This window comes from Heptranchias perlo, chromosome 17, assembly GCF_035084215.1.
Source record: "Heptranchias perlo isolate sHepPer1 chromosome 17, sHepPer1.hap1, whole genome shotgun sequence".
Taxonomy (NCBI): Eukaryota; Metazoa; Chordata; class Chondrichthyes; order Hexanchiformes; family Hexanchidae; genus Heptranchias; species Heptranchias perlo.
In genome coordinates this window covers 22840725-22868723 of record NC_090341.1, presented here as the reverse complement: position 1 = coordinate 22868723, position 27999 = coordinate 22840725, and the positions used below count along the sequence as shown (strand labels likewise).

The 27999-nt window shown below is 40.1% G+C and overlaps 1 protein-coding gene across 4 annotated transcripts in view; it reads left to right on the top strand.

Annotated features, from left to right (window-relative positions):
- Window positions 1–5393: 5393 nt before the first annotated feature.
- Window positions 5394–27999, top strand: part of LOC137334164 (serine/threonine-protein kinase WNK2-like) — a 160826-nt gene continuing 138220 nt past the window's right edge. For all 4 annotated transcript variants that reach the window (XM_067998723.1, XM_067998722.1, XM_067998719.1 and 1 more), the window contains exon 1: window positions 5394–6332. In XM_067998723.1, the coding sequence (XP_067854824.1) occupies window positions 5565–6332 (768 nt within the window). In that variant the 5' untranslated portion in view covers window positions 5394–5564. The remainder of the gene's footprint in view (window positions 6333–27999) is intronic.

The window sequence follows — 27999 nt, the reverse complement described above, 5'->3', positions numbered from 1 at the left end:
GGGTTAGGGAGAACAAAAAACAGCCAGGATTGCCTATTTTCAAGACCGTGTCCTTCACTTACAGCAGATATGGACAAAATTGACAGTCCGTGATGCTCTCAGTGGGTTAAATAACCTGCTAAGATTCACTTGGTAATTTTCCAGTTCGTGCTACTGTCAGTCACCCATAATGGGTAACAGAAGTTCATTGACTACAATTTTCCAACCATTATAATGAATGGCTGGGAAATCGTGGGGTGGTGACACAGCAGCATGCCCATAATTTCCCAATATGTGCGACCCATGGGCGAGACTCTCTGTACTGTGACCATGGAAAATTGGCCCCACTGTCTAGGTTCATACATGAAAACTGGAGATGTGGACAAAATTATGGAAAGTTCTGATGCCTGTGGAACTTCAGCATAAGTCAGAATCTTCTGAAGTGGAGGGAAGAAAAATCAGAAACATATACAAGATTTCAATGTTATTGTACTGCATGAATAAACATGCTGAAAAATTTGCACATTATGTCAAATGCAACTGTGATGCATGTTGCCTCCCTCTTTCCTGTGGACCTTGTTGTTTATGTTCCATGACAGTACTATAATTCTGTCCCTCATGCCTCAGTCTCCTCAATAGAACTAGTCGTATCGACCTGAAATGTTAACTCTGTTTCTCTCTCCATAGATGCTATCTGGCCTGCTGAGTATTTCCAGCATTTTCTGTTTTTATTTTATATTATATTAAATATCAACTGTTGGTTGTGCATTTGATATAGAACTTTAAAAAAAAACTGGTAGTGACTTTGCAAGAATTATGTTAAAGTGCTTGAGTATGAGCTTTTACTGCCAATTAGTTGTTCTTTATAGAGTGTGTTTGTTGCAAAAAATATAAATGTTGTTAACTATTATCCTTAGCTCAGTGCAACATAAATGATAAGTTAACAAAGATGTTTCTGCTATAAGACTTGAAGGTACGACGTATTGTGGCAATTAGTTTATTTTTCCCACAGAAAATTACATGTGTACTCTCTGCTTGCAGACTTCCTGGCTACAAGGTATTCAGCAAAGATAGGGAAGGAAAGCAAGGTGAGGGGGGGAGGTTGTAGTGTTGATCTAAGAAACTATTAGAGCACTGGAAAGGGATGATGCATAAGAGGGGTCAAAGACAGAATCTATTTGGTTAGAATTAAGAAACAATAGAGGAGCTATTACGCTGCTGGGTGTTTACTATAGGCCACCAAATAGTGGCAAAGAGATAGAGAAGCAAATTTGCAGACAAATTACAGAAATATGCAGGAACTATAGAGTCGTGATAATGGGAGACTTCAATTACCTCAATATAGACTGGGATATTGTGGGGTTCAAAACCCCTTTTACAAAAGATATTTGAATGAAAGAGATAACTGTACTCCTTTTAAAAAAAAAGGCATTTGAAAATCTGTAAACACAGTAATGTAGTAAACTGTGTTCTCGCAAATCCGGTTTTTCCTTCAATGACGCTGATGGAATTGGAGAGTATGAGTTTCGAGATCGGAGACATTGTACTGTGCGGATATATATGTATATCTAGGTTATTGGATAAATAAGCTAATTGGATAATATTGAGCTTAAAGGGTTGTCAGGCTTTTGGAAACACAAGCTTTTCAACACAGCAGGGGGTAGTGTAAGAGAATGGAGCATGTTGCTACAAGGATATACATCAAAGGCTTTGGCTTGGGAAAGCAATGATAGGTGTGAAAAGGCATGAGGGCTCTTATGTCTCTCTGGTAATCTCTGGGATTTGTAAAACATCAAATAGTGTTGCATTGAGCATATGGTCAAATGGTACAAGGAATAGATTTGAAACCATTGAAACAATCAAAATTGGAGACATTAGGACCATTAAGAATGTCTGTATATAGAAATGAAAGGGGCTATCTCTGCATGAAATGCTATAAACAAAGATAATAAAGAGGCCTTTTACATTCCATGGTTTGAGTACGTCAAAGGGTCCACCCATTCCAATTACATGACCAAAGCCTAAACTGTCAATCATTGAGCATGTTAATGATTGAGGCATAGCAACAGGGAGCGAATGGACAAAAAGAATGACACTCCCCCAATCCTACATCCTAATGGTAAAAACAATATAAAAAGACTTTGAGAGAACAGTTTTTTCACCACATGCAGTCAAAAGGAATCACACACACTGCGGTTGAACATTGCGGAAAAAGAAGAGGACCTCATGGACTGAAGAGCTGATCAACCTTCAGGCCTTGATGACAAATATACTTGGTTTAAGATTATATGTATTTAATGATTTGCCTGATGTGTGTATGAATGTTTAAGTCATTAAATAATAACATTGCGAATTATTAAGTGTATAATAGGATTTTATAGAGGAAAATCATATGTATGGTTTGATTTTGCTTCATGAATGCTCATATGAATTTTAACATCATTAAATAATTACTTTTGATCGACAAAACTACCATGAGGGTGACTTTCTTTGCTTGACTTTTCATTCAGTTCCAAGAATCACAGGAAGTAAGGATTTCTCTACAATAGTAACAGTGTAAAGGGCAAAAAGAGGGGGAGGAATTCCTGAACTGTATACAAGAGAACTTTCTTGATCAGTGTCTTTCCAGCCCTACGAGGAAAGAAGCAGTGCTGAATCTAGTTCAGGGGAATGAAGTGGGGCAAGTGGAGCATGTTTCAATGGGGGAGCATTTGCGGAACAGTGGTCATAATATCATTAGGTTTAGAATAGTTACAGAAAAGGAAAAGGAACAACGAAGTGTAAAAACACTTAACTGGAGGAGGGATAATTTCAATGTGTTAAAAAGGGATCTTGCCCTAGTGGATTGGAATCAAAAACTGGTAGGCAAAACAATAATTGAACAATGGGAGGCCTACAAGGAGGAAATGGTTCAGGTACAGAGTGGACACATTCCCACTAGGGGGAAAAGAAGGGCATCCAAAGCTAAAGCTTATGACTAAAGATATAGAGATTAAAATGAAACAGAAAAAGGAGGCTTATAACAAATGTAAGGTTCATAATGCAGTAGAGAATCAAGCTAAATATAGAAAGTATAGAGGAGACCTCAAAAAAGGGAATGAGGGGCAAAGAGAGAATATGAGAATAGATTAGCGGCTAACCTAAAAGGGAATCCAAAAGTATTTTATAAACATATAAATAGTAAAAGGGTAGTCAAAGGAAGGGTGGGGCTGATTTTGGACAAAAAGGATGTTCTTGCGGAGGCAGAGGGTATGGCTGAGGCACTAAATGAATACTTCACATCGGTCTTCACTAGAGAAGAGGATGCTGCCAATGTAACAGTGAAGAAGGAGGTAATAGCAATATTGGATAGAGAAAAAATAGATAAAGAGGTGGTACTTAAAAGGTTGGCAGTATTCAAAGTAGAAAAGTCACCAGGTCCAGACAGGATGCATCCCTAGGTTACTGAGGGAAATAAGGATGGAAATTGCGGAGGCTCTGGCCACAATCTTCCAATCCTCCTTGGATATGGGGACGGTGCCAGAGGTCTGGTGAATTGCAATGTAACACCCCTGTTCAAAAAAGGGGAAAGGGATAAACCCAGCAAATACAGACCAGTCAGCCTAATGTCAGTGGTGGGGAAACTTTTAGAGACAATAATCCGGGACAAAGTTAATTGGCACTTGAAAAAGTATGGGCTAATAAATTAACGTCAGCACAGATTTTTTAAAGGAAAATTGTATTTGACTAACTTGATTGAGCTCTTTGTGAAGCAACTGAGAGGGTTGGTAAGGGTAGTACGGTTGATGTTGTGTATATAGACTTTCGAAAGGCATTTGATAAAGTGCCACATAATTGACTTGTAAGCAAAATTAAAGGGACAGTGCCAGCGTGGATACAAAATTGGCTAAGGGACAGAAAGCAGACAGTAGTGGTGAACGGTTGTTTTTTCGACTGGAGGTAAATAGGAACATATGAACAATGATGAACAGGAATAGACCATCTGGTCCATCCAGCCTGTCCTACAGTGGTGCTCCACTTGAGTATACTGGGTATAAATTCAAAGTTTGCAGATGACATGAAACTTGGAAATGTAGTAAGCAATGTGGAGGATAGTAACAGACTTCAGGAGGACATAGATAGACTGGTGAAATGGGCAAACACATGGCAGATGAAATTTAACAGAGAGAAGTGCGAAATGTTCAAGAAAGCTTTTGGGACCCTGGGCTGTATTAACAGAGGCATAGATTACAAAAGCAAAGAAGTTATGCTGAACCTTTATAAAAGACTGTTTAGGCCTCAGCTGGAGTATTGTGTTCAATTCTGGACACCACTCTTTAGGATGTCAAGGCCTTAGGGAGGGTGCAGAAGAGATTCACTAGACTGGTACCAGGGATGAAGGACTTCAGTTATGTGGAGAGACTGGAAAAGCTGGGGTTGTTCTCCTTATAGCAGAGAAGGTTAAGAGGAGATTTGAGAGGTGTTCAAAATCTTTAAAGGTTTTGATAGAGTAAATAAGAAGAAACTGTTTCCAGTGGCAGAAGGGTCAGTAATCAGAGGATACAGATTTAAAGTAATTGACAAAAGAACCAGAGGCAACATGAGAAAACATTTTTTTATACAGCAAGTTGTAATGATCTGAAATGCACTGCCTGAAAGGTTGGTGGAAGCAGATTCAATAATAACTTTCAAAAAGGAATTGGATAAATACTTGAAGGGAAAAATGTTACAGGGCTATGGGGAAAGAGCATTGGAGCGGGACTTATTGGATAGCTCTACCAAAGATTAGGCACAAGGTGCTATACCAAATGATACTACGTTACAAAGCATGTTTATCCTTCCAAGACCGATGGGCATCACAGGGCACAGGGTGTCTAATTGACACAAACCACAATATCATGTTTTAAAATGAAAGGTTTCTTTAATTAGACTTTATGTCTAAATCATATTCGTGTTGCCTCCTTGAGAGGGGGGCACTGGTGGAGCTGTGTTTCGGCTGGTGGCGACCCGGTGTCACCTTTATTGGTTTATTAAAAATAGGCAAAGGCTGTTTATGGCAATGGCATTCTTCTGTACTGGGTAGAGATTGATTGTTATGAGAGAGAATAAAAGATATCAACAAAATAATATGGTGAGTGGAGGGGGGGGGGCGGACAGAAAAACGCTCATGATTAAACGATGCTGTTTCGCTCTTGCGCAAAAAGCAACCTCCGAGCAAGTGCCCTGCACCCGAAGACACAAAAAAAGCTCACGCGCTCCGGGTCGCCAGCCGCGCGCACTGACGCTAACGTGCCGCTGACGTCATCACGCCGTGGTGTTGCGTCCGAGGCAGCAGCCGCCGCCGCCGCCGGACAGCGGGGAGATGCTGGAGCGTTCATGACGACACGGGGCTTGTGGTTTTTTTTTATTTGAATGGATAAAGTTGCAGCTTCGGGCTGTTGTGCGAGACGTCTTTGGGGCTCGTGTCGGTGCGGGGGGGGGGGGGAAGGAAGCTGCGTCAGTCGGGGCTGCGCTGTTTGCAGCGAGGCATTGTCTCGGGTCCCATCCTCACCGTCCATACATTTATTCGTTACCCCCCCCCCCCCCTCCCCCCCGGTCAAATTTAAATGGAGCCGAAGGATGATATCAATGGGAAGCCGGGGGTGACGGAGATAGCCGCCAGTGACAGCGCCGGACCCCCGAGTGTGGAAGGGTTTGCGGGAGATGGTAGTGCCTTGTCTGCGGTCGGGGCTGGGAATGGCCTCGAGTGCGGTGGCGGTGGTGAGGAGGAGGAGGATGAACCTGCAGCTCCCACCGGCACCGGCAGCAGCTGCAGCAACATGGACTCTGCTGCAGTGGTGATGATGATGAGGAGGAGAAGAGCCGTCCCCGGCGCGAATCCTCTCGCCCAGGAATACCCGCTTGTCACTCAGAGGTTTGTCAGGCGGATTGTGCCGCTGTCGGTACCGGTGTCGGTGCCTGTTGACGGACCGAGCCCGCTGCTGCAGAGCGGGGCTGAACCGGAGACGCAGAGCGCCGGGGACGCGAAAAGCGTGGTGCTGAGAGCCATGCAAGGGGAAGCCGCTGCCGAAGGGTCCAGCACCGAGAGCCAAGCTGGCAAGAAAGGCAGCGCTACCGAGAGCGTGAGCGCCGACGAAGAGAAGGACGGCAAAGCGGGCGAGTGCGCATCCAAAGAGCCGCCGGATAGCGCCAAAGACCTGTCCAAGTCCAAGAGTGAAGAGAACGAGGAAGAAGCCGAGATGAAAGCGGTCGCCACTTCACCCGACGGCAGATTTCTCAAGTTTGATATTGAACTTGGAAGAGGCTCTTTCAAAACGGTCTACAAGGGTCTGGATACGGAGACATGGCTGGAGGTCGCCTGGTGTGAGCTTCAGGTAAGGTGCTTAACCGATAGTCTGTGCACTTGTTAAATAGGTTAAAACGCTCACCATTCCTGATGTCGCTTATTGTAGTAAAATAAAACCCAATTTAGTTCATTTTAGGAAGAGGTTTTTGGATTGTTTGAAACTCCATGCACGATATTTATTGCGTTTATGTGTAGGTCCACTCGCTTGGTAATTGCATGGCATATTACTACAGTACATCTCAAAATGCCGTGTGATCAAGACTGGTTGTACTATAAATCATAATCCATTGAATATGTGACTAGATACTAAACAGACATTTTATATTCTAGTAACCGGTGTTACTTGTATTATTTGGTCAGTCAATGCTATCAATATAACTGTTTTCAAAGATTGTTAAATATAGATAGATATACATAATTATCGGCGGATATAAATTTAAGGAAGGGGGATACAACCACTGCCAATAACATGTAGTGGTTGAGGTCAGGCTGATCGTTTTTTTGACGCAAGCAGTCAGCATAACACTTGTCAACCTGAGAAACTACGCGCATTGCTTGAGTTAATAGCATGGTTTCTTTTTTTTCACGGGTTTATGGAATATGCAGACCTAAACAACACTAACCGTCGCCCACTGACTTCACGTTAATGATGTTATCCCGTAAAACTTTCACTGGAGTTGATGGAGAACCTCGGAGTGAAGTGATACCGGTTGACGTATTTGGAGTTTCTGTGTTGCCTCACTGACTCTTTAAATTGCCTTAAGTGCTTTACTCTAAAGAGCCCCATGTTCGAAGCATATTGTATCATAGTTTAAACTTAGTCCAGTGTGTATGAATCAACATTCTATCTTTACTATTGAAAGTAATTTCGGGTTAGACGCAATGAGTACCACTTAAACCCGACAGTAATTGGTTCTGTAAAACCGATCCATCTCATTTCCTTATGCTTGGAGAAAATTGACGTGATTTAAAATCATGGGTGTTAACTTTTTCTTTCCAAAGAAACACTAGTAAAAACTTGAGTTTTCTTCATTTGTTTCAAGGCATTGCCCAAATTCTGAAAGCATTACAGTACTAGTAAAGTTTTCTAGAACATTTATTTACACATGATGACAGTCCAGATTCTAATCAGCCATTACATGAAGTGGATACACTCCAATTTCGTAAGATTGTTGTACAATTTGAGCTTAAAGGAAATTGCATCTGAACCTTCTAAGAGATCTTATTATTTCAAGTGAATATGAATAAATTTGCATTACCTGAGATTCGATTTCTATCCTGAAATTATTGTATTTGCTTACCTTGTGCAACAGAGGTCGTGTCCAACATGCTGTAAGTTGATCGGGCAGTGGTTATTGTGTGGAGACAAGTTCCCTCTGCCATGTGTCCATTTTGGAATTGAGAGCAGAGATTTTTTTGACCTGTCAAATATTTAAAAGGTCTTTAATAGATATCTCTACCACATAAAGAAGCTGTAACTGACTCTGCAGCAGCCCACTTTACCATCCTAACTATTACTCACTTCTCTTTAGTAAGGGTTGAGCATTTGTACTCCAGCAATAGTAAGTGTAAACGTAAGCTCACTTTGCATGGTATGAAAGATGGTTATGACACTGGTGCTTTTATGTTAATTTTGGCATGACATTGGGGTAAATTACAATTACTATAAATTTAAGAAATCTGGGGGGGGGGGGGAATGCAATTTTTCTGTAGGATTTTCTTAGGTCTTTGTACAACCTCTTTGAACAATGTAGTTTTCCAGGGGTTTGAAATGGGGTTGAATGAGAATTAATGGGTTCCCAGTCACAAGTTTAGATGTCTGCTGGAGGAGAGGAGAGGGAATTGATGGGACTAATCCCACCCTGGAACTTGCGACTTCAGTTGGTTGATCATAGTGATGTTAAAGTTCGCGGTCCTGATTGTTCCACTCTCCTGGCTGAGGAAGGATCACTGTGCATTGGGGCTGCAGAAAGTAAATGGAATAGGAACTGAAGGAAAACATTTATGTTTTTTCTCTAAAAATGAATTGTTCTGTCAGTTGCTGTTTTGTCTCCACTGTATCTTCCTGTTCAACGTTCATCTGTTGACTGGAATGACTTAAGCTAAAAATTTGAAGAGAAATTCATCTACTGAATTGTCAAATGAGCCTAACTTTGCATAGGCATTATAGAATCATAGAATCATAGAAGTTACAACATGGAAACAGGCCCTTCGGCCCAACATGTCCATGTCGCCCAGTTTATACCACGAAGCTAGTCCCAATTGCCTGCACTTGGCCCATATCCCTCGATACCCATCTTCCCCATGTAACTGTCCAAATGCTTTTTAAAAGACAAAATTGTACCCGCCTCTACTACTGCCTCTGGCAGCTCGTTCCAGACACTCACCACCCTTTGAGTGAAAAAATTGCCCCTCTGGATCCTTTTGTATCTCTCCCCTCTCACCTTAAATCTGTGCCCCCTCGTTATAGACTCCCCTACCTTTGGGAAAAGATTTTGACTATCGACCTTATCTATGCCCCTCATTATTTTATAGACTTCTATAAGATCACCCCTTAACCTCCTACTCTCCAGGGAATAAAGTCCCAGTCTGTCTAACCTCTCCCTGTAAGTCAAACCATCAAGTCCCGGTAGCATCCTAGTAAATCTTTTCTGCACTCTTTCTAGTTTAATAATATCCTTTCTATAATAGGGTGACCAGAACTGTACACAGTACTCCAAGTGTGGCCTCACCAATGCCCTGTACAACTTCAACAAGACATCCCAACTCCTGCATTCAATGTTCTGACCAATGAAACCAAGCATGCTGAATGCCTTCTTCACCACCCTATCCACCTGTGACTCCACTTTCAAGGAGCTATGAATCTGTACTCCTAGATCTCTTTGTTCTATAACTCTCCCCAACGCCCTACCATTAACGGAGTAGGTCCTGGCCCGATTCGATCTACCTATTTTAGAAGTGCTAGTTAGAGGCAGTGTAGAAACAGACATGTAGAACTGGTTCTTTCCCTCCTTTTCCCACTCCCTCATGAACGGACATAGTGAAGTGTGGACAGTACTCATTTCTCCAAATGAATGTAAAATCAAGTGAGGATGTTCTACGCATACAACCTTTCAAAGCTGCCTCTAACCAGCAGTTCAAAGCATGCAGTGGGTGACATGACAAACACAAGTAAATGTATGGATACATGTACTGCATCTACCTTTTTTAAGACACCAAGGATTATTAGGCAGTTCAGTAGACTGTACTTAACTCTTAATTGATGTCTTAGCACCTTGTTTAATTTAATTATTTGTGCTATCAGTTAGAATGCTGCTGTTGTTTTACCTCACAGGGATCAGGTATCAACATGAACCTCCAGAAAATCTTCAACTGCAAATACATATGGCTATATTAAAGCCAGGTCAGCAATACTTCAGTTTTTAAGCTTAAAGAATATTTAAGCTGGAGATAAAAATGGCTGTGAAATAAGAGGAGGCATAATTTATATTGTACATATCAGTTAATTTGTTTCAACTTACATTTCTGTATATGTCATTTTATTCTGAAACTTAATAGTAGCACGTGATTCCCCAAGTGAGACGTTCTCACTTCAGTAACATTATTACTGTATCCTAAAGCCATTGTTAATCATAGAATCATACAGCACAGAAGGAGGCCATTCGGCCTCATGCCTGAGCCGGCTCTTTGAAAGAGCTATCCAATTAGTCCCTGCTCTTTCTCCATAACCCTGCAAATTTTTCCTTTTCAATATTCAATAATAATTCCTGAAATGGCCCTGCAGCATAGAGTCTAGCGGTGGTTGAACATTCATAGCACAGCTATCAATAGGAGATAAAATGGTAAAAATAAGACCTCAATTTTGAACATAGTAAGTATATGCTGTACTGGAATTGCAGTTTTGCATAATGGTAGGCACTGTGAAGATTGTAAATTACTAGCTGAAGTTTTGCATTGTCTTTTTTTAAAAACTTGCTGTTGAATAACTAATAATTCTAAACACAAGTGATGAATTAAAATATGTTTTTGGCAGTGAATTTTAGAAAGCCAGTATTTACCAAATAATGGAACCTTTAACGGCTAACACTTGAGCTGCAATATTGCTCATGTATATGTCGCCTTGACGCTGTGTAGCTATTAACGGAAATCTACTGCATTCAGGTTACATGGGTTTGGTAAAATTAGAAAACTACTTGTATAACGTGGATCACTAAAGGAATTGCATCCATATAAAGATCAAAAAAGAAATGTATTGAAGTGTATGTAAACATGGTCATCTTTTTAATATTGGGTTTTATTTAGTTAGTTTAACTTTTCAAATTTTGTCTCCAGGAATGCAGGGTTACACAAGTTCTTGTTTTCAGTCTAATTGTTTATATTGGGCTTGTAAGGGTTGACAGTGATGTGAAAGCCTGTTGTGTTCTTGCAGGTGCTCTGTTTTCACTTCTAGAATGAAGTATGCTTAATTATTTTTGTCTATATTTTTAATGCTTGTGTACAGTAGTTGGACTGACCAATCTAAGCATAGGCATTTTGTAAGTTTTTTGAGAAACCTGATGATAAAACTGAACTCCTTTCACTCCTCTAAATGTTCTTGAAAACCAATTGAAATACATGAAGTAACATAACAGTAAGTCAAATAATACTGGCATTGTTCTGTGTTGGCTAGCAAAACCTTGCTTTAATGACATGTCCTAGAAAGCAGGTTCTATCCCATCAAAATGTCATCGTTATGTTGAAATTAAATACTACAGGTTTTCATTGAGTATTTTGAGTAGAAGGGAATGGACAATTTGTGTCAGGAGGGAGATGTCACCATTGTTTAATTGGTAACTGATGCAAAAAAAAATGGGGGGGTGGGGGGAAGAAAAAGGAATAGTATATAAATGTATCCACAATTTTGCCTGTCAACGTGTCTGGTTTTATTGGTGTATTTTTGCGATCTAGATGCTCTATCTCTTCGTAACACTTTGTATTTTATTCCACTATTTCTGCATGGCATATTTGGTAGATTTTTTTTTGCATCTAAAGTACTTTGAGATGCTTAATTGAATTTAGAGATGTTTAAATGCATGTTTATAAATTGAATAATTCTTCCTATTTACATTACATTATGTTTAAAAACATCGTCCTTGGCACCAGCCACTGACTCATCTCCCTCCTAGGCCACTCACTCACACTGAACAATGAGCTCAGCTCAAATCTCTCATCCTACCACCAAGAATGCTTATCCTTACCTCATCAACATTGCTTGCTTCCATGAGTACTTTAGGCCTCTTGCTGAAACCCTTGCGTGCTTTTACAACCTCCAGACTCTCTCATTCTAATGATCTCATGCTTAGACTTCCTTTGACTACCCTCTATAAACTCCAACGAGTCCTTTACTAGGCCCAGCTCACCCATCAGACACCTTATAGATCTACAATGGCTCCCTATCACCCATTTGCATTAAATTTAGAATTCAGATTTCTCCATCGCTTCTGTCCATTCTACCCCTGCGACATCCTCCACATTTGATTCCCCTTCTCACCCTTTTGGTCTTTTGATTCCATCTTCCAGTGCGTTTCAGCTTCCTTTGTCCCACGAGTAGTAGGAGGTAATTTGCTGCACCCATACACAGTATTTAGCAGAATTGCTCTTTTGAACTCCCTCATTAAACCTCGCTACTTCTCTCGCCTCTTTTTTTTAAAAAAAACCTTTACAGAATCGGTCTTTTCTCCCAGGTTTTTGATTACCGTTACTAAACACTCTTCCCTGGCTCAGTGTTCCATTCCTCTTAATATTACACTAAGTGCTGGGGATATTTTGTAGCCTAAAGGTGCTAAAGAAGTGCACATTCTTATTCTGTTGTTAAGGCCTGAATTAGTGGTGGAAAATGGAACATTCCTATGACTGGAACATTAACCGATTTATATTTGTTCCATCATTGAATTTTGTCCTGTTTCTCCTTTCCCTATGCTTTGCAAATATTTTCCTTTCTGGTATCAGCATGGTAGGTTATAGTACAAAGGAAGCAGCCATCAATCTGGGCGCTAGACAGGTTGGAAGACTAATTTTGAAAGCTTTTAATTTACATAGCCATAGATTCTTAACTGTTAATTTTGTATTTGTCTCCACAAGTTGAGATCTGGAATGAGGTGTTTTTCTCAGGCTTAATTGGTGGCTGAGGTAATTTGCTGCATTCATGATATTTTGATCATTGACAACCAAAGGCAGATGCCAGTCATGTGACCAGGTATGATTGCTTACCAGTCTTGGATGTTTGCCCTTTCCAAGTTGTGCTGCTGGAAATTGAGCAGCGTGCGCCAAAGAAAAGTTCAACATAGTTTTATCTGGACCAAAAAAGCATATCTGTTGCTCGCTCTTTCTGACTGACCTCAAAAGTTAAGCTCATATCTTTTTACCATTAATAAGCTCAATTACTCTTCAACAAAAAAAGGGCAGCACAGCTGAGTCTGATCCTGTCCTTCCTTCACATTCACACAGGTATAATTTCAGGCAAGCCTAACTGGAAAGTCTTCAGAAGGCTGATTGCTTTTCTGCTTCTCTCCATCTCTGTCTACCTCCCCTGACCCAGAATTGCTGAGGCCACTTCTAGTGCTTAGCTGCTGCTTCAGCTGAGATTGCTAACTAAGAACAGTCAGGAAATGAACCTGGGACTTTCTTGATTTTTATGCATGTGTACCATACTCGGTGGTACATTTACTCATCAAGGAAGCTATTTAAAAACCTATAGGAGTGAAAGTGTGGTAATAATACAATATGGGAGATTGTCTCAAAGTTTAGAAGAAAGCAAGATGTTGAAACGCAGCAGGCACTTTAAACAAATAAGCATTATTGACAGTGATTGATCATAATTGGCTTATTCTTACTATGAGGATGGCATTCTGAAATGAATAAGCTTTATATTTACTGAGAAATCAAGGTCAAAGCTTATAGTGTCTTACATCACCAAAATTGAAATTTTTTAAAATAAAAGGTAAATTAAAGTGCTGATAGGGATGAGGTAAATTAGGTGGTGTTTTCAAGGTCTAAAGATTATAGGAGGAAGGAAAGAGGAAAAGATCAAGAATTTCACAGTTTTGAAGTCAAGAAAGAACAAGTTGGAATTGGGAGACTGCATGTGATAAGTTTTGATGGTGGAAGCACCATCACCACAACAACACTAGCGGTTCAAGGAGAAGGCTCATCATGACTACCTCAGGGCAACTAGGGATGGGCAATAAATGTGGCCTTGACAGTGTCTCCTGTAATCCCAGGAACAAATATTTTAAAAAAAATTCAACATGGGATGTAGGAAAGAGGAAGAACACATAGAAAGATGTATTTGGTGCTTGGAAGGAAAAAGACAGTAAAAGGCAAAGAGGGGGAGGAATTCCTGAAATGTGTACAAGATAACTTTCTGGAACAGTGCGTTTCCAGCCCAACCAGGAAGGAAACAGTGCTGGATATAGTTCTGGGGAATGAAGTGGAGCATTTGGAGCACAGTGATAATAATATCATTAGGTTCAGAATAGTTATGGAAAAGGACAAGGAACAATCAAATGTGAAACTGGAGGAGGGCAAATTTCAGTGAGTTAGAGAGGGATCTTGCCCAGGTGGATTGGAATCAAAAATTGGTAGGCAAAACAGTAATTGAACAATGGGAGGCCTTCAAGGAGGAGTTGGTTCGGGTACACAGTCAACACATCCTTATGAGGGGGTAAGGAAGGGCATCCAAAGCTAGAGCTCCCTGGATGAATAAAGAGAGAGAGATTAAAACGTAACAGAAAAAGGAAGCTTATGACGAATGTAACGTTCATAATACAGTAGACAGCCAGGCTGAATACAGAAAGTACAGAGGAGATCTAAAAAAGGGAATAAGCGGATCAGAGAGAATGAGAATAGATTAGCGGCTAACATAAAAGGGAACCCAAAAATCTTTTATAAACATATAAATAGTGGAAGGGTGGGACTGATTAGGGGCAAAAAAGGAAATCTTTTTGTGGAGGCGGAGGGCATGGTTACCGCACTAAATGAATACATTGCATTCAAATACACTAGAGAAGAGGATGCTGCCATTGTAGCAGTAAAGGAGGAGGTAGTAGCGATATTGGATAGGATAAAAATAAAGAGGAGGTACTTCAAAGGTTGGCAGTATTCAAAGTAGAAAAGTCACCCAGTCCAGATGGGATGCATCCTAGGTTACTGAGGGAAGTAAGGGTGGAAATTGCAGAGGCTCTGGCCACGATCTTCCAATCCTCCTTACATATGGGGATGGTGCTGGGGGACTGAGGATTGCAAATGTTAGACCCCTGTACAAAAAAGGGAGAGGGATAAACCCAGCAATTACAGGCCAGTCAGCCTAATGTCAGTGGTGGGGAAACTTTGAGACAATAATCTGGGACAAAATTAATTGGCACTTGGAAAAGAATGGGTTAATAATTGAAAGTCAGCATGGATTTGTTAAAGGAAAATCGCGTTTGACTAACTTGATTGAGTTCTTTTGAAGTAATGGAGAGAGTTGATGAGGGTAGTGCGGTTGACGTTGTGTATATGGACTTTCAAAAGGCATTTGATAAAGTACTACATAATAGACATGTTAGCAAAATTAAAGCCCATGGGATTAAAGGTACAGTGGCAGCATGGATATAAAATTGGTTAGGGGAGAGAAAGAAGAGAGTAGTGTTGAATGGTTGGTTGTTTTTCAGACTGGAGGGAACTATACAGTGGTGCTCCCCAGGGGTCAGTATTAGGACCACTGCTTTTTTTGATAAATATTAATGTCCTGGACTTGAGTGTAGAGAGTATAATTTCAAAGTTTGCAGATGACACGAAACTCGGGAATGTAGTAAACAGTGTGGAGGATAGTAACAGATGTCAGGAGACAGACTGGTGAAATGGGCAGGCACATGGCAGATGAAATTTAACGCAGAGAAATGTGAAGTGATGCATTTTGGTAGGAAGAATGTGGAGAGGCAATATAAACTAAATGGTACAATATTAAAGGGGGTGCAAGAACAGAAAGACCTGGGGGTGTACGTATATAAATCTTTGAAGGTGGCAGGACAAGTTGAGAAGACTGCTAAAGGCTGGGATCCTGGGCTGTATTAAGAGGCATAGATTACAAAAGCAAGGAAGTTATGCTAAACCTTTATAAAACACTGGTTAGGCCTCAGCTGGAATATTGTGTTCAATTCTGGGCACCGCACTTGAGGAAGGATGTCAAGGCCTTGGAGAGGTTGCGGAAGAGATTTACTAGCATGGTGCCAGGGATGCGGGAATTCAGTTATGTGGAGAGACTGGAGAAGCTGGGGTTGTTCTCTTTAGATCAGAGAAGATAAAGGGGAGATTTGATAGAGGTGTTCAAAATTATGAAGGGTTTTGACAGAGGAAATAAGGAGAAACTGTTTCCAGTGGCAGAAGGGTCAGTAACTAGAGGACACAGATTTAAGGTGATCGGCAAAATAGCCAGAGGCGACATGAAACATTTTTTTACGCAGCGAGTTGTAATGATCTGGAATGCACTGCCTGAAAGGGTGGTGGATACAGATTCAATAGTAACTTTCAAAGGAGAATTGGATCAATACTTGAAAGGAAAAAAATTACAGGGCTATGGGGAAGGAACAGGGGACTGGGACTAATTGGATAGTTCTATCAAAAAGCCAGCACGGGCACGATGGGCTGAATGGCCTCCTCCTGTGTTGTACCTACTATGATAATTCCTGACCATAACACTACCAATAAAATATATATAGAGAGAGAGAGAGAGAGAGAGAGAGATATGAATTACTTGTAGGCTAGTGGTGAAAAGGTGAATCACCTGTCAGATGATGAGCTTACCCTGGTTTAGATTCTAGCATAGATTATATCTTGGTTTTTGGGCCTGTGAAAGATGTAGAGAGGTAGAAACCTATTTGGATTTCTTTAGCACATCTTGTGAGCACTCTTTTAAAATATGTAAAGTATTGTATGAACCAGTTTTAGGGACCAGACCTGCTGTTTTCTTAACCTACATGTGAAGCTTTTGTGGGAAAGCTGTTAATGGTATCAAGCTTTATAATTGATTTTCTCTGAAAATCAAATGAGGAGCTAAAACTACAAAATGATGCTTGGAACAAGAACATTGGAGCTTATCTTGCTCCCAAGTGTCTACATATCACAACTTAGATAAATTGCTGGACTGGCCAGATTCCCTTCTCCTTTTCAATAAAAAGTTGAAGTTGTGAATGGTGATATTGGAGGGACTGCCTGGCATAAAGTTGCAAAATACAGCATGTACGATTATGAGAGAAAACTAGCAAAAGGATTATAACTAAATATTAAAAATCTTGCTTCTGGGAAATAGTCATGCTGCTTGGATGGAAAAATAATGTTCCCTTGAGCATTTAACATTAGATGCAGTTTATTGGAATAGGAGGGTTGGGAGTTTATGCATGTCGGAACATTGCACCTGGTGTTCTGGAGTAATGCACAAAATTCACAAACTGGAGTTGATGTCAAGAAGCTTGAATATAAATTGGCGCATTTAACCTATATGTTTAAACTTATGTAACGATCATCTTTCTTCCAGATTCTAAATTTAGGCTGCATTTACAGTATAATTGTAGTATCGGTGTGAAGTGAGAGCATTACAGTTGAAACGTAAATTTAGGCACCCTAAATTGCCTCAATCATTAGCTACAGGTTGGTTCTTCTGTCCATGTTTAAAATAAGTATAAGTTGTTCTGTTGGATCCAGCGTACCAGATGTTTCTTGTCCTTTCCAGCTACCTTGTGTTTTCTTTGTTCAACAAGAGGACTCGGTTAATTATGCCTTTTGTCAAATGTAAGGTCTTGTGCTAATATGACTTGAACGTTATAGGCCAAGACAGTCAAGTGAAATCAAGCCACATACTGAGCAATAACTGAGGAGGATGTTGTTGTGTCTGGCTTGTACATTATGTCTGGATTGGGAATTGCATCAAGTGAATTGAAGGCGAATTGGTACAATCTGGTACTTAGTTCAGAATTCAGCTTGTGGTTTTCTGGAAGTAGTAGCTCAGTCAATTGCCCATATTATCACTTATACTTTAACCATACAATAACCCTAATCTAACTGATTTACAGAAATAATCTTCCATTATTTACCTTCACAAACCATTTCATCGTTTTATACTTCTAATAAATCCCACCTTTAGCCTTCTTGATAATGTATGGTACTTGCATGTTGTTACTGAACACTGGATAATCCTGCTTTTGAAAACTTGTATCAGCATCCTTGGTGTCTCTGGTCTTCATTTCATTGAAATTGTTGCCATTTTGGGTTTACTTCCATTCTTAATTTTTTTTCTGAAATTTAGTATTTTTTTAAACTTTAAACTGCATTCATCCTATATCCACTCATTCCCTGAACATGTTTTCATATGACTGACGTGAGGCAGGTACACTGATGTACAATAAACTGGATTATTCCCTTCCCCTTTTTGCATTAATGATGTAAAATTAACCATCTTCCAATTCTTTGGTGTAATTCCCACTTTTAGAGATTTAGGTTAGTACCTCTGCTATTACATCACTAATCTTCACTTGTATTCTGTTTAGGGTATCCAAGCCTGTTTATTTTTCAACTTTAGGTTCCATTAACTGTTAATACCATTATTAGTAGCATAAATGCTCCATCAACTTCAGTGCTTATTTATTACAACATAAAACCATAGGATTGAGATTCTTCCATTTTTAATCACATTGAGTTTATAATTTGAATAAACACAAAAATACATATGTCCCTGTCAATTTATTTAGCATATTCCAAACCTAACTTTGAGCCAGCTAGCATAGTTTCTCTTTCAGAGATGATATAGATACTACCTATATCCAGATGAAGGATATTGTAAGGCAGTAGGGTACAAGGATATATAGTGAGGACAATTCAGTATATAACTTCAAAAAAAAAGATTGTCCTCATTTAAAAAGTTTAGTTAGGCCTCATCTGGAATACTGTTTTCAGTTTTGGTCCCCTCACACGGTGTTATAGAGGCCCTGGAAAAGGTTCAAAGGAGGGGCACTAGTTTAATGTCTGTTGTGGGGAAGTTACTAGAATCTATTATTAGGGAGAGTGACTGATCACTTGGACAAACATGAACTGATCAGAGAGAGCCAGCATGGATTTGTAAAGGGTAAGTCATGAATTTTTTGAGGAGGTAATGAATGTGGTAAATAAGGGAGTGTCTATGGAAGTTATTTATATGGACCTCCAGAAGTCTTTCGATAAGGTTCCACATAAGAGACTGTTAACAAAAATGAAAGCACATAGAATTTGAGGCAACCTTTTTGAAATGGGTAGGGAATTGGATAGGAGGTAGGAGACAGAGTGTAGGGAGAATAGGTATGTACTCCAATTGGCAGGATGTGACTGGCGGTGCCCAACGGGGATCTGTACTGGGGCCTCAGCTTTTCACTATGTTTATAAATGACTTGGATGAAGCAATAGAGAGCAATATATCCAAATTATGTGGCACAGTAAATAGTGTAGATGGGAGCAGAAAGTTGCAAAGGGACATTGATAGATTAAGTGAGTGGACAAAACTGTGGCAAATGGAGTTCAATGTAGGGAAGTCTGAGGTCATCCACTTTGGACCTAAAAGATGGATCAGAGTACTTTCTAAATGGTGAGAAGCTAGGAACTGTGGAGGAGCAGAGAGATTTAGGGGTCCAAGTACAGAAGTCACTAAAAGCTAGTGGACAGGTACAAAAAATAATTTAAAAGGCTAATGGAATGTTTGCCTTATCTCAAAGGAGTGGAAGTTATGTAACAGTTATATAAAACTCTGGTTATGCCCCATTTTAGAGTACTGCTTTTAGTTCTGGGCAGTGCGCCTCAGGAAGGATATATTGGCTTTGGAGGGAGTGCAGCGCAGATTCACCAGAATGATACCAGGGCTAAAAGGGTTATGAGGACAGGTTGCATAGATCAGTCTTGTTTTCCCTTGAGTACAGTAGATCAAGGGATGATCTAATTGAGGTGTTTAACATGATGAGGCCAGGTCAATTGAAAATTTCAAAACTGGGATTGATAGATTTTTATTAGGAGAAGGTATTAAGGGTTATAGAACCAAGGCGAGTAGGTGAAGTTAGGATACAGATCAGCCATGAGCTAATTGAATGGCCTCGCGGGGTTTAATGGCCTACTCCTGTTCCGATGTGGAAACTGATTGTTTGTTTATTTTTGATAAAGTGACTACTTTCTTTTTCTCTACTAAGTTTCAGAAATTGTCAATTCTTCAATCATAACAATACAAATGTTTTTGGCAATTTGGAACATCAATGGGAAATGTTATGTATCCTCTTGTGAAATTGCTAGAATTTGATGGTGCAGCCATGCTTTTCTTCAATAATTGGCATCAGCCAGAAAATCAAATCTTCCATTGCCCTTCCCATTCAACAGCAATTTTACAAATTTGTCTGTTGTAGCTTCAGGTGTCCTGCCAGATATGTTACTGACCAAATTGAAAGGCAACCTGTTATTTTTTCGTGTTATTTTGCAGCATTGTAGATGCATTTAACAGTTTTGGCATAGCAGATTTAAAAACTTGATATTCTTGTCCATTTGTTCAATTGCTCTGGGTGTAGCTGTTCCAACTACAACTTGGCTTAGTTAATGACATTCTTGCCTCTGAGGTAGAAGATTCGAGCCCCTTTCGAAGAGTTTCATCTTATTATGTAAAATAACACTCTAGTGCAGTAGTAAGGAAATGCTGTATCCCACAAGTCATTAACAGCTACACTTTCAATCTACCTAGTTTTTAGCCCTCCATTTACTACAACAACCAGAGCTGATTTGTTAATTCCTTCGCCTCTACATTTGATGCCCTTAGCTGCTGCAAAGCCTACACTGTCCCCCATCTCAGAATGTTGCCATTTTCACTCCAAGTCCAAGGGAGACAGCCTTGAGCATATCTTAGCCATCCATAGCCAGATCACGCCAAAGCACATCAAGCTGTACTGGGCCTCCCTCTTCTCTACCAAAACGACGCACTACTCAAGGATCATGGAGAGCAAAGATAACCCTCAGCTTCTTTTCTCCACTACCAACCACTTCCTTTAAACCCTAACAAGTGTGAGGAGCTCATGGATTTCTTTGCCACGAAGAGAGACCATTCATTCAGCTGCCTCTGCTGTTTCTCTTCCGCCCTGACCGCCCCCCCCACCCCACCCCTTATCTCTGAACCCGTCTCTAATTTTTCCATCTCTCTCATGCCCTCTCGGAGCTCATTTCATCCATGAGGCCCACTCCTCCCTTGATCCCATTTCCACGACACTAAACACCCAACTTCCTTCCCTGGCCCCATGCTAGCTGATATTTAAATTGTTCCCTCTCTTTTAAAACTGCCCCCATCACCCCTATCCTCCAAAAAAAAAATCCTTGACCCCTCTGTCCTTGCAATCTATCTACATCCTTCCTTTCACCTCCAGGTTTTTGAATGTGTTGTTGAGTCCCAAATCAGTGTCTGTCTTTTCAGCAATTCTATCTTTCAATCCCTCCAATCGGCTTTTAGCCTTTCCCACAGCACCAAAACGGCCCCAATAGTCACACATGGCATTCTGTGACTATGGTGCATTATTCCACCTTGACCTCTCTGCAGTCTTTTGACATGGTTGCTGACATTCCTAGTCTAATGTTTCTCCTCTGACATCCAGCTTGGTGACACTACTCTCGCTTGGTTCCACTCTTACCTATCTGATTATAGCCAGAGCGTCTTCAGCATGGCGGCATTTCTTCTTTACATTTATCTCCGGATTCAAAAACAACCAGGGAAACAAAATGAGCTATACAGCAGAAACGTCTGTATAGACTGTAACTTTTGATCAAGTTTGGAGAGAAGATCTGAATAGAAGTCCTAAATGAAAAGTTTATTGAAGCATAACGTTTAGGTACCATTGCAGAGATAGTTGGTAATAAAGGAATTATGCAATTAGTTAATTTTTTATCTTAAGCTTTTTATAATTGTCAGTTTGATTCAGTGATAGCACACTCGTCTTGAGTCAGAAATTTGTGGGTTCGAGTCCTATTCCAGGACTTCAGCACATACCTAGGCTAATATTTCAGTGCTGTATGAAGGGAGTGCAGTAATGTCAGAAATACTGAAGTGTCAGCTTGGATTATGTGCTCAAGTCTCTGGAACCTGCAACCTTCTGACTCGGCGAGAGTGCTATTACTGAGCCATGTTTTAATACTTCAAGCAAAGGATGAGGAAGGCAGTACTAAAGACAGATAATCTAAGTTATAGGTTTTCAAACTGGGGTTGGCACCTGCAAGTCCAAAGGAGTCCCAGATTTTTGTCTGTGTGGCCTGGCATACAGGATGCCATTATCAGTTTTGAGAATTTGGGTTTTTTGAGCATTTGTTGACTTACTATCATGTTATTTCTGTTTTTCTATACAGAGAAAAGTTCCCCAATAATTGTAGGACAGTTTTTTCATTTTAGGTACCTGGTAGTTCAGCAGTCCTTGGGTTGTGTCAATATTTACAGCTCCCTCACACCTGCTTACAAAAGTTTTGAAGATCACTGTTCTAAGTTGATACACGTGGCTTCTAAGGTCATACTCGTGCAGAACTAGAGAATATGTTGAACACCTGCTCTAAAACACATTTTTAAACATGTAAAGCAAATTGCGTAGCAGAGCCGTCGCTACACTCATTAGAATGTAATGCTTAGTGAGTTATACCTTTTTTAAACATTGGTTTTAACCGGCCATGTTGGGATGAAGGTACAGTAAAAGTCTTTTAATGGAGATGCCTATGCTGAGCATGATGACCCTTTTTTGTGCTGTTGTCCCATTTTCAGTAACTGGCGAATGCTGGAAAATGTCCAAGAACTGATAAGTTATCCCATTTCATGTGACGAGGGTGAAAAGTTTCCCTTTGAGCATTTTAGGAGTATACTTATTGCATGACAATGAAAAGTGGTGCACAGACTATCCTAAATCAAACTGTATGACATATATCTTGAGGCCTGTAACTTTCAATTTAATAACATACCACATGACTGACACAAAGTAAAAATATAGTATGTTGCTTCAGTAAAATTACTGCATTACATGATTGAGTCACAGTCACATTTAGGCTGTCATGGGACTGAAGTAAGCATCAGAAACTGTGCTCCATATCCTGGACTGCAGTGCCATGGGAAATTTGTTAGAATACTTTCAAATATGTACAAAACAGAACAAGTTACAGTGCGAAGGAGTGAAATTTGGACTTGTGTATCAATTTTATTTGAGTTTCTGACCTTATGTTGAAACAAAAAAGACATTAATATTGCTTCAATTCCATGTAAAAATAATAGAATTGATTATCAGGTGTAGAAATAATTCTGTACAGCTACCTATTAAACAGCAGTTAACATACTCTTAGGTGGGAAAATTCCTGCTTGACCAACCTCCTTGATTTCTTGATAACCCAAATTGACCGTGGTAAACTGTGTGTGCTTAGACTTCCAAAGGCATTTGATAAAGTTCCATACAAAGGGCTACTAATTAAGCTCAAAGCTGTTGGGATTCAGAGCAAAACTTGGGTAAAGATTTTTTAAAAACTGTCTTCATCTGCCGAGGCCCTAAGCTCTGGAATTCCCTCCCTAAACCTCTCCTCCTTTTAAGACGCTCCTTAAAACCTACCTCTGTGACCAACCTGTCCTTATATCTCCTTATTTGGCTCGGTGTCAAATATTTTGTTTGAAAATCATGCCTGTGAAGCACCTTGGGATGTTTTACTACATTAAAGTTGTTGAAATATAGAGAACAGTGGGTACTAGTTAGAACAGTAATGTCAGGATGGAAGGCCAGTACTGAGTGGGGTGCCCCAGGGTTTGTTGTTGTGACCACTGTTGTTTCTAACTTGCATCAAAGACTTGGATTCAGAAATTCAATGGAAACAAATTTGCAGATGATGGCTAACTTGAAGCGGCAGTTAAATCAAAGGAGGCAGCCCAGAAATTGCAGAATGAGCTAAACAAAGTACATGAGCAGGCCGAATAATGGTAGATGAAATTTAAAGTGGGCAATGCAAGTACTCCATGAATGGTGTTGAAATAGACCTAGGAGTCCTAGTAGACCTGTATCTAGAAAAAAAATTTGAGCATGACTGACTCTATGTTCACCGTAGGGTTACCAATCCTCCTGGATTGTCCTGGAGTCTCCAAGAATTAAAGATTGATCTCCTAGACACAGTTGCAAGCAACCTAGTTAAAAAAAAAATCAGAGGCATTTTTTTTAAAAAAGTGTTTTTAAATTTTCTTTAAACATTTTCATTTATTAGTTATGAAAATATTGGAGATGGGCAGAAAGGCTGTTTAACGGACAGTCACAAATCATCCAATCGGATAACAGTCTGTTGGCTTTCCAGTTGGCATGGGAAGGCAGTAAGCCGCAAGAATGGATGTGTTGGGCAACCAATGACAGGATCGTGGGATGAAGCGGTTGAAGGTCGTGTGATGAAACCTCCGGGATACATCCAACCAGAGTTGCCGACCCTAATTCACCATGGCCTGTCATGCCAGAGTATGAGTCAACGAAGCAAATCAGTCATTGAGCTGTACTGCATAACCGTAGAATAAAAGTCTGAGGTCGTCAAGTTGAAGTTATGTAGTACTTTGGTCGGGCTATAGTTTAAGTCAGGTGTTTGGCTCTGGTCAAGCGGCAAAGGAATCGTCCAAGGCCTGAAAGTGGTGCAGAGAGGGGTCAGGGGGCTTGGATTCTACTGCTAGAGTACTGAGTTATGAGGAATAGTTAGAACAATTGTACACTTAGGCCTTGAAATGAGGGTAGATTTTATGGAGGTGTAGGAGGTAAAAAGTGAATTTGAAAATTCAATTTAGAGCACTATTTCAAGTTGAAACATTACTGTAGGACAAATATCAAGAAAGGTCGAGCAGAGTGGGGCGCTTTTCTCTAGAAAAGTGAAGATTGAGGGCTGACCTGATAGAGGCCTTTGAGACTATGAAAGGGTTTAATAGGGTAGATGTGGAGAAGATGTTTCCACTTGTGGGGGAGACCAGAACTAGGGGCCATAAATATAAGGTGGTCACTAATAAATTCAATAGGAAATTCAGGAGAAACCTCTTTACCCAGACAGTGGTTAGAATGTGGAACTCGCTACCACAAGGCGACTAGCATAGATGCATTTAAGTGAAAACTAGATAAGCACATGAAGGAGAAAGGAATAGAAGGATATACTGATAGGGTAAATGAAGTAGGGAGGGAGGAGACTCATGTGGAGCATAATCACCAGCATGGACCTGTTGGGCTGAGTGACCTTTTTCTGTGTTGTACATTCTATGTAAATACAAACTGGTGGAAAAAACAAGTTCAGGACTGATTTTACATGAAGAGCAATGAATAATTGGAATGGTCTGCTGGAAATAAATCTCTGGAATCATTGAAGAGGCACTTTCATGATGTAATGAGGGGAGTACTGCAGTTTCTATGGAAAGATAGATTCCCTCATCTGTACTTTGTGAGTTAAAGTAAATAGCAACCTATGTTACAAATGGCAAATTGTTCCAAAACCTGGTAAGTAACCGATAGATTCATAGAATCTTACAGCACAGAAGAAAGCCATTCAGCCCATCATGCCTATGCCGACTCTTTGAAAGAACTGTTCAATTTAGTCCCACACACCAGCCTTTTCCCCAAAACCCTGCAAATTAGACCTCTCCAAGTACATGTCCAATTGCCTATTGAAATTTCCTATGGCATCTGTTTCCACCACCCTTTTCAGGTAGTGCATTCCAGATCTTAACAACCCTCCGTGATAAAATGTCTCCTAATTTCCCCTTCCTTTTGCCAATTATTTTAAATCTATGACCTCTGGTTACCACCTGACTTGCTCTATCAAAATCCCTCATAATTTTGAATACCTCTATTAGGTCTCCCCTTAACCTTCTCTGCTGTAAGGAGAACAATCCCAGCTTCTCCAATCTCTCCATATAACTGAAGTCCCCCATCTCTGTTACTATCCTGGTATATCTCCTCTGCACCCTTTTCCAGGCTTTGACACCCTTCCTAAAGTATGGTGCCCAGAATTGTACACAGTACTTCAATTGAGGCCTAACCAGTGATTTGTGAAGGTTTAACATGACTTCCTTGTTTTTGTATTCAATGCCCCTATTTACAAAGCCAAGTATCCCATATGCTTTCTTAACCGCCTTATCAACTTGCCCTTCAAAGATTTGTGAATTTGCACCCCCCTCAAAATAGTACCATTTAGATTATACTGCTTCTCTCTGTTGTTCCTTCAAATGTGCATCACTTCACACTTAACTGTATTAAATTGCATCTGCCATGTGTCTGTCCATTTCACCAGTCTGTCAATGTCCTCCTGAAGTCTGCTACTATCCTCCTCACGATTTATCACGTTGCCAAGTTTTGTATCATCCACAGACTTTGAAATTGTACTCCCTCTATACCCAAGTGCAGGTCACTTTTATATATAAGAAAAGCAATGGTCCTAATACCGATCCCGAGGGGACCCCACTGCATTCTTCTCTCCAGTCAGAAAAACATCTGTTCACCACTACTCTCTGCCTCCTGTGCTGTAGCCAATTACATACCCAAGTTACCACTGTCCCTTTCTAAAACATATTAAGTGCAAAGCTTTGATATCCAAAAACACACATTTAGTATTTTCCCCCAAATTTTATGTTGCTTTTTCCTGTGGTTGATGGGTTTTTTAATCAACTGTTTGAATTGTTGACATGTCTTGACATTTGTGGTTTTACTTGGCAGTTTCTATAGTGGAAGAGTCCCTGGTGGAAAAGTAAAATTCTGTATTTAGCATCTGAACTGTCGTACCCTGGGTTTTAATAGCCTTATTAGCTGTTAGCAGTGATAAATTATTCTTTATGAATAGAAATTTAATGGACAGACTTCAAGTCTATTCTAACCTTGATGATGCTATAAGCACAATTTGTGACTTTGCACTTCCAGCAGAGAGCCTTACCTGCCAGCAAAGTATAGCAAAAATTTGAGCATGTGCTGTGCATGATTTTCAGACCATTATTTTAAATGGTTAAAAAATCATGCGTGTCAGAATTTCAGATATATAATGCCGTCTAACAGGCTCCCTGCCAGCAGCACAAAGTTGGAAAATCACCCTCGTATATTCGTGCAAGATCTGTCAAAAGAGGAATTTGATTGAAAATCAAACCAATAGTTTTAAGTGGGGTAGGTTTAAAGTATGTAGCTAACATGGAATTGATTGTGTAACCCAAAGACCCTTCAGTTGCTGTAGTTAGTTATCTGTTCAGTCTAATATAAAGCTTTTCACACAGTTTGGTTGTAGTAGGCATTGGTTGATGGCAGTTACATTTTTTGAATGGTGTGACAATCCCATCAACTTTTTAAAAAAATCCATGAACACTCACTTTATTGTTGATGGCAATTCACTGGACTGCCGGAATTGTTTCAAAAGTGGCTTTGCAGTGGTTGCAGTTATGCTAGTGTGTAGATGAACACTGGCACTGCCTATTTCAGGTGGACTCATACAGCGAGAAATAAATACCAAATCAGTGAATTGAGCACAGTTGTACTGTTCATCTATGTTGATATGACAAAAAGCCTTTTCACTGATTTAAGTTGTGCTGCTATATTGTGGTATGGACAAGACCATGTGTTTATTTTTTAAAAATCTGTTTAACCTTTTGATGGGCAAGGCTGTGTTTAGCATTTCCAATTTTAGGTGCTGAACATAAACCAGTTTTTATCAAAAGATAAATTCCAGTACTAGACATGAAGTTATTCACCTGTCCTGTCAAAAAGCAGTACTTTTTGCTTAAATCTGAGCCTAAGACCCCTCCCTAATTTTCATAAGAGTGAGAAGAGGAGATAAGGTAAATGCTTTATGTACAATGTTGCGTAAACAAAACTGTTTCTTTACCCATAAACTTTTGGGGGAGAGCAAAAGGAGATTATTAGTACTCAAAAATTCCTTTTCTGGATGGACCTTTTATTTGATGATGATGCAGCTCTTCTTTTGTCCCAATAACTTTCTGAAGGCAGTTTCACCACCACCCCCACCCCCCAATGCCAGATTAACTGTTACTAAATGTAGATTTGAACGTAAGATGAAGCTGTGAGTGTATTCAGTTGAATGGTGGGATCATTGTAATAAGCTGGGATCATGGTACATGATGCCATTTTTTTTCTTTTGTACACATTACTGCATTTCCAAATCTTTTAGGAAATTTTTGTACCAAATTTATTTGGCTTTCCCTTCCATTTCTAACATACAATACTCCCTTGAATACTTGTGCCACCAGTTGGAGGTGCAGAATTTCAACAACAGTTACATGCCTCTTTGCAACCCAATCATGGTAGGTACTGAGTGTGTGATCTCTTTCAGGTTAAAATCTTAATAACCCTTGTCTCATTTTCTTCATTAGCTTCAGCATGGTGGCAGAACCTAGATGGAACAACTTCCATCATGGATGTTTAACCTTTTGACGTTGATGTTTTAGGTCCAGTGCCATGTACCTTGCTTGCTTATTGCCAAGTGCTTATTGAGATTATCATGTGACTGGCTTTGGCAATGAGGTATACTTGCTGTGAGGCCAAGTCCCCCTCCAGGGTACACTGTGATCAGTTGAAGTAGGCTTCGGGACCTAAGGTGTGATCGTAGTCAGCACCTGCTGTCCAGGTTCTAGAAAATAACAATTCCGGAAAAGCATGCAAACAGGAAGA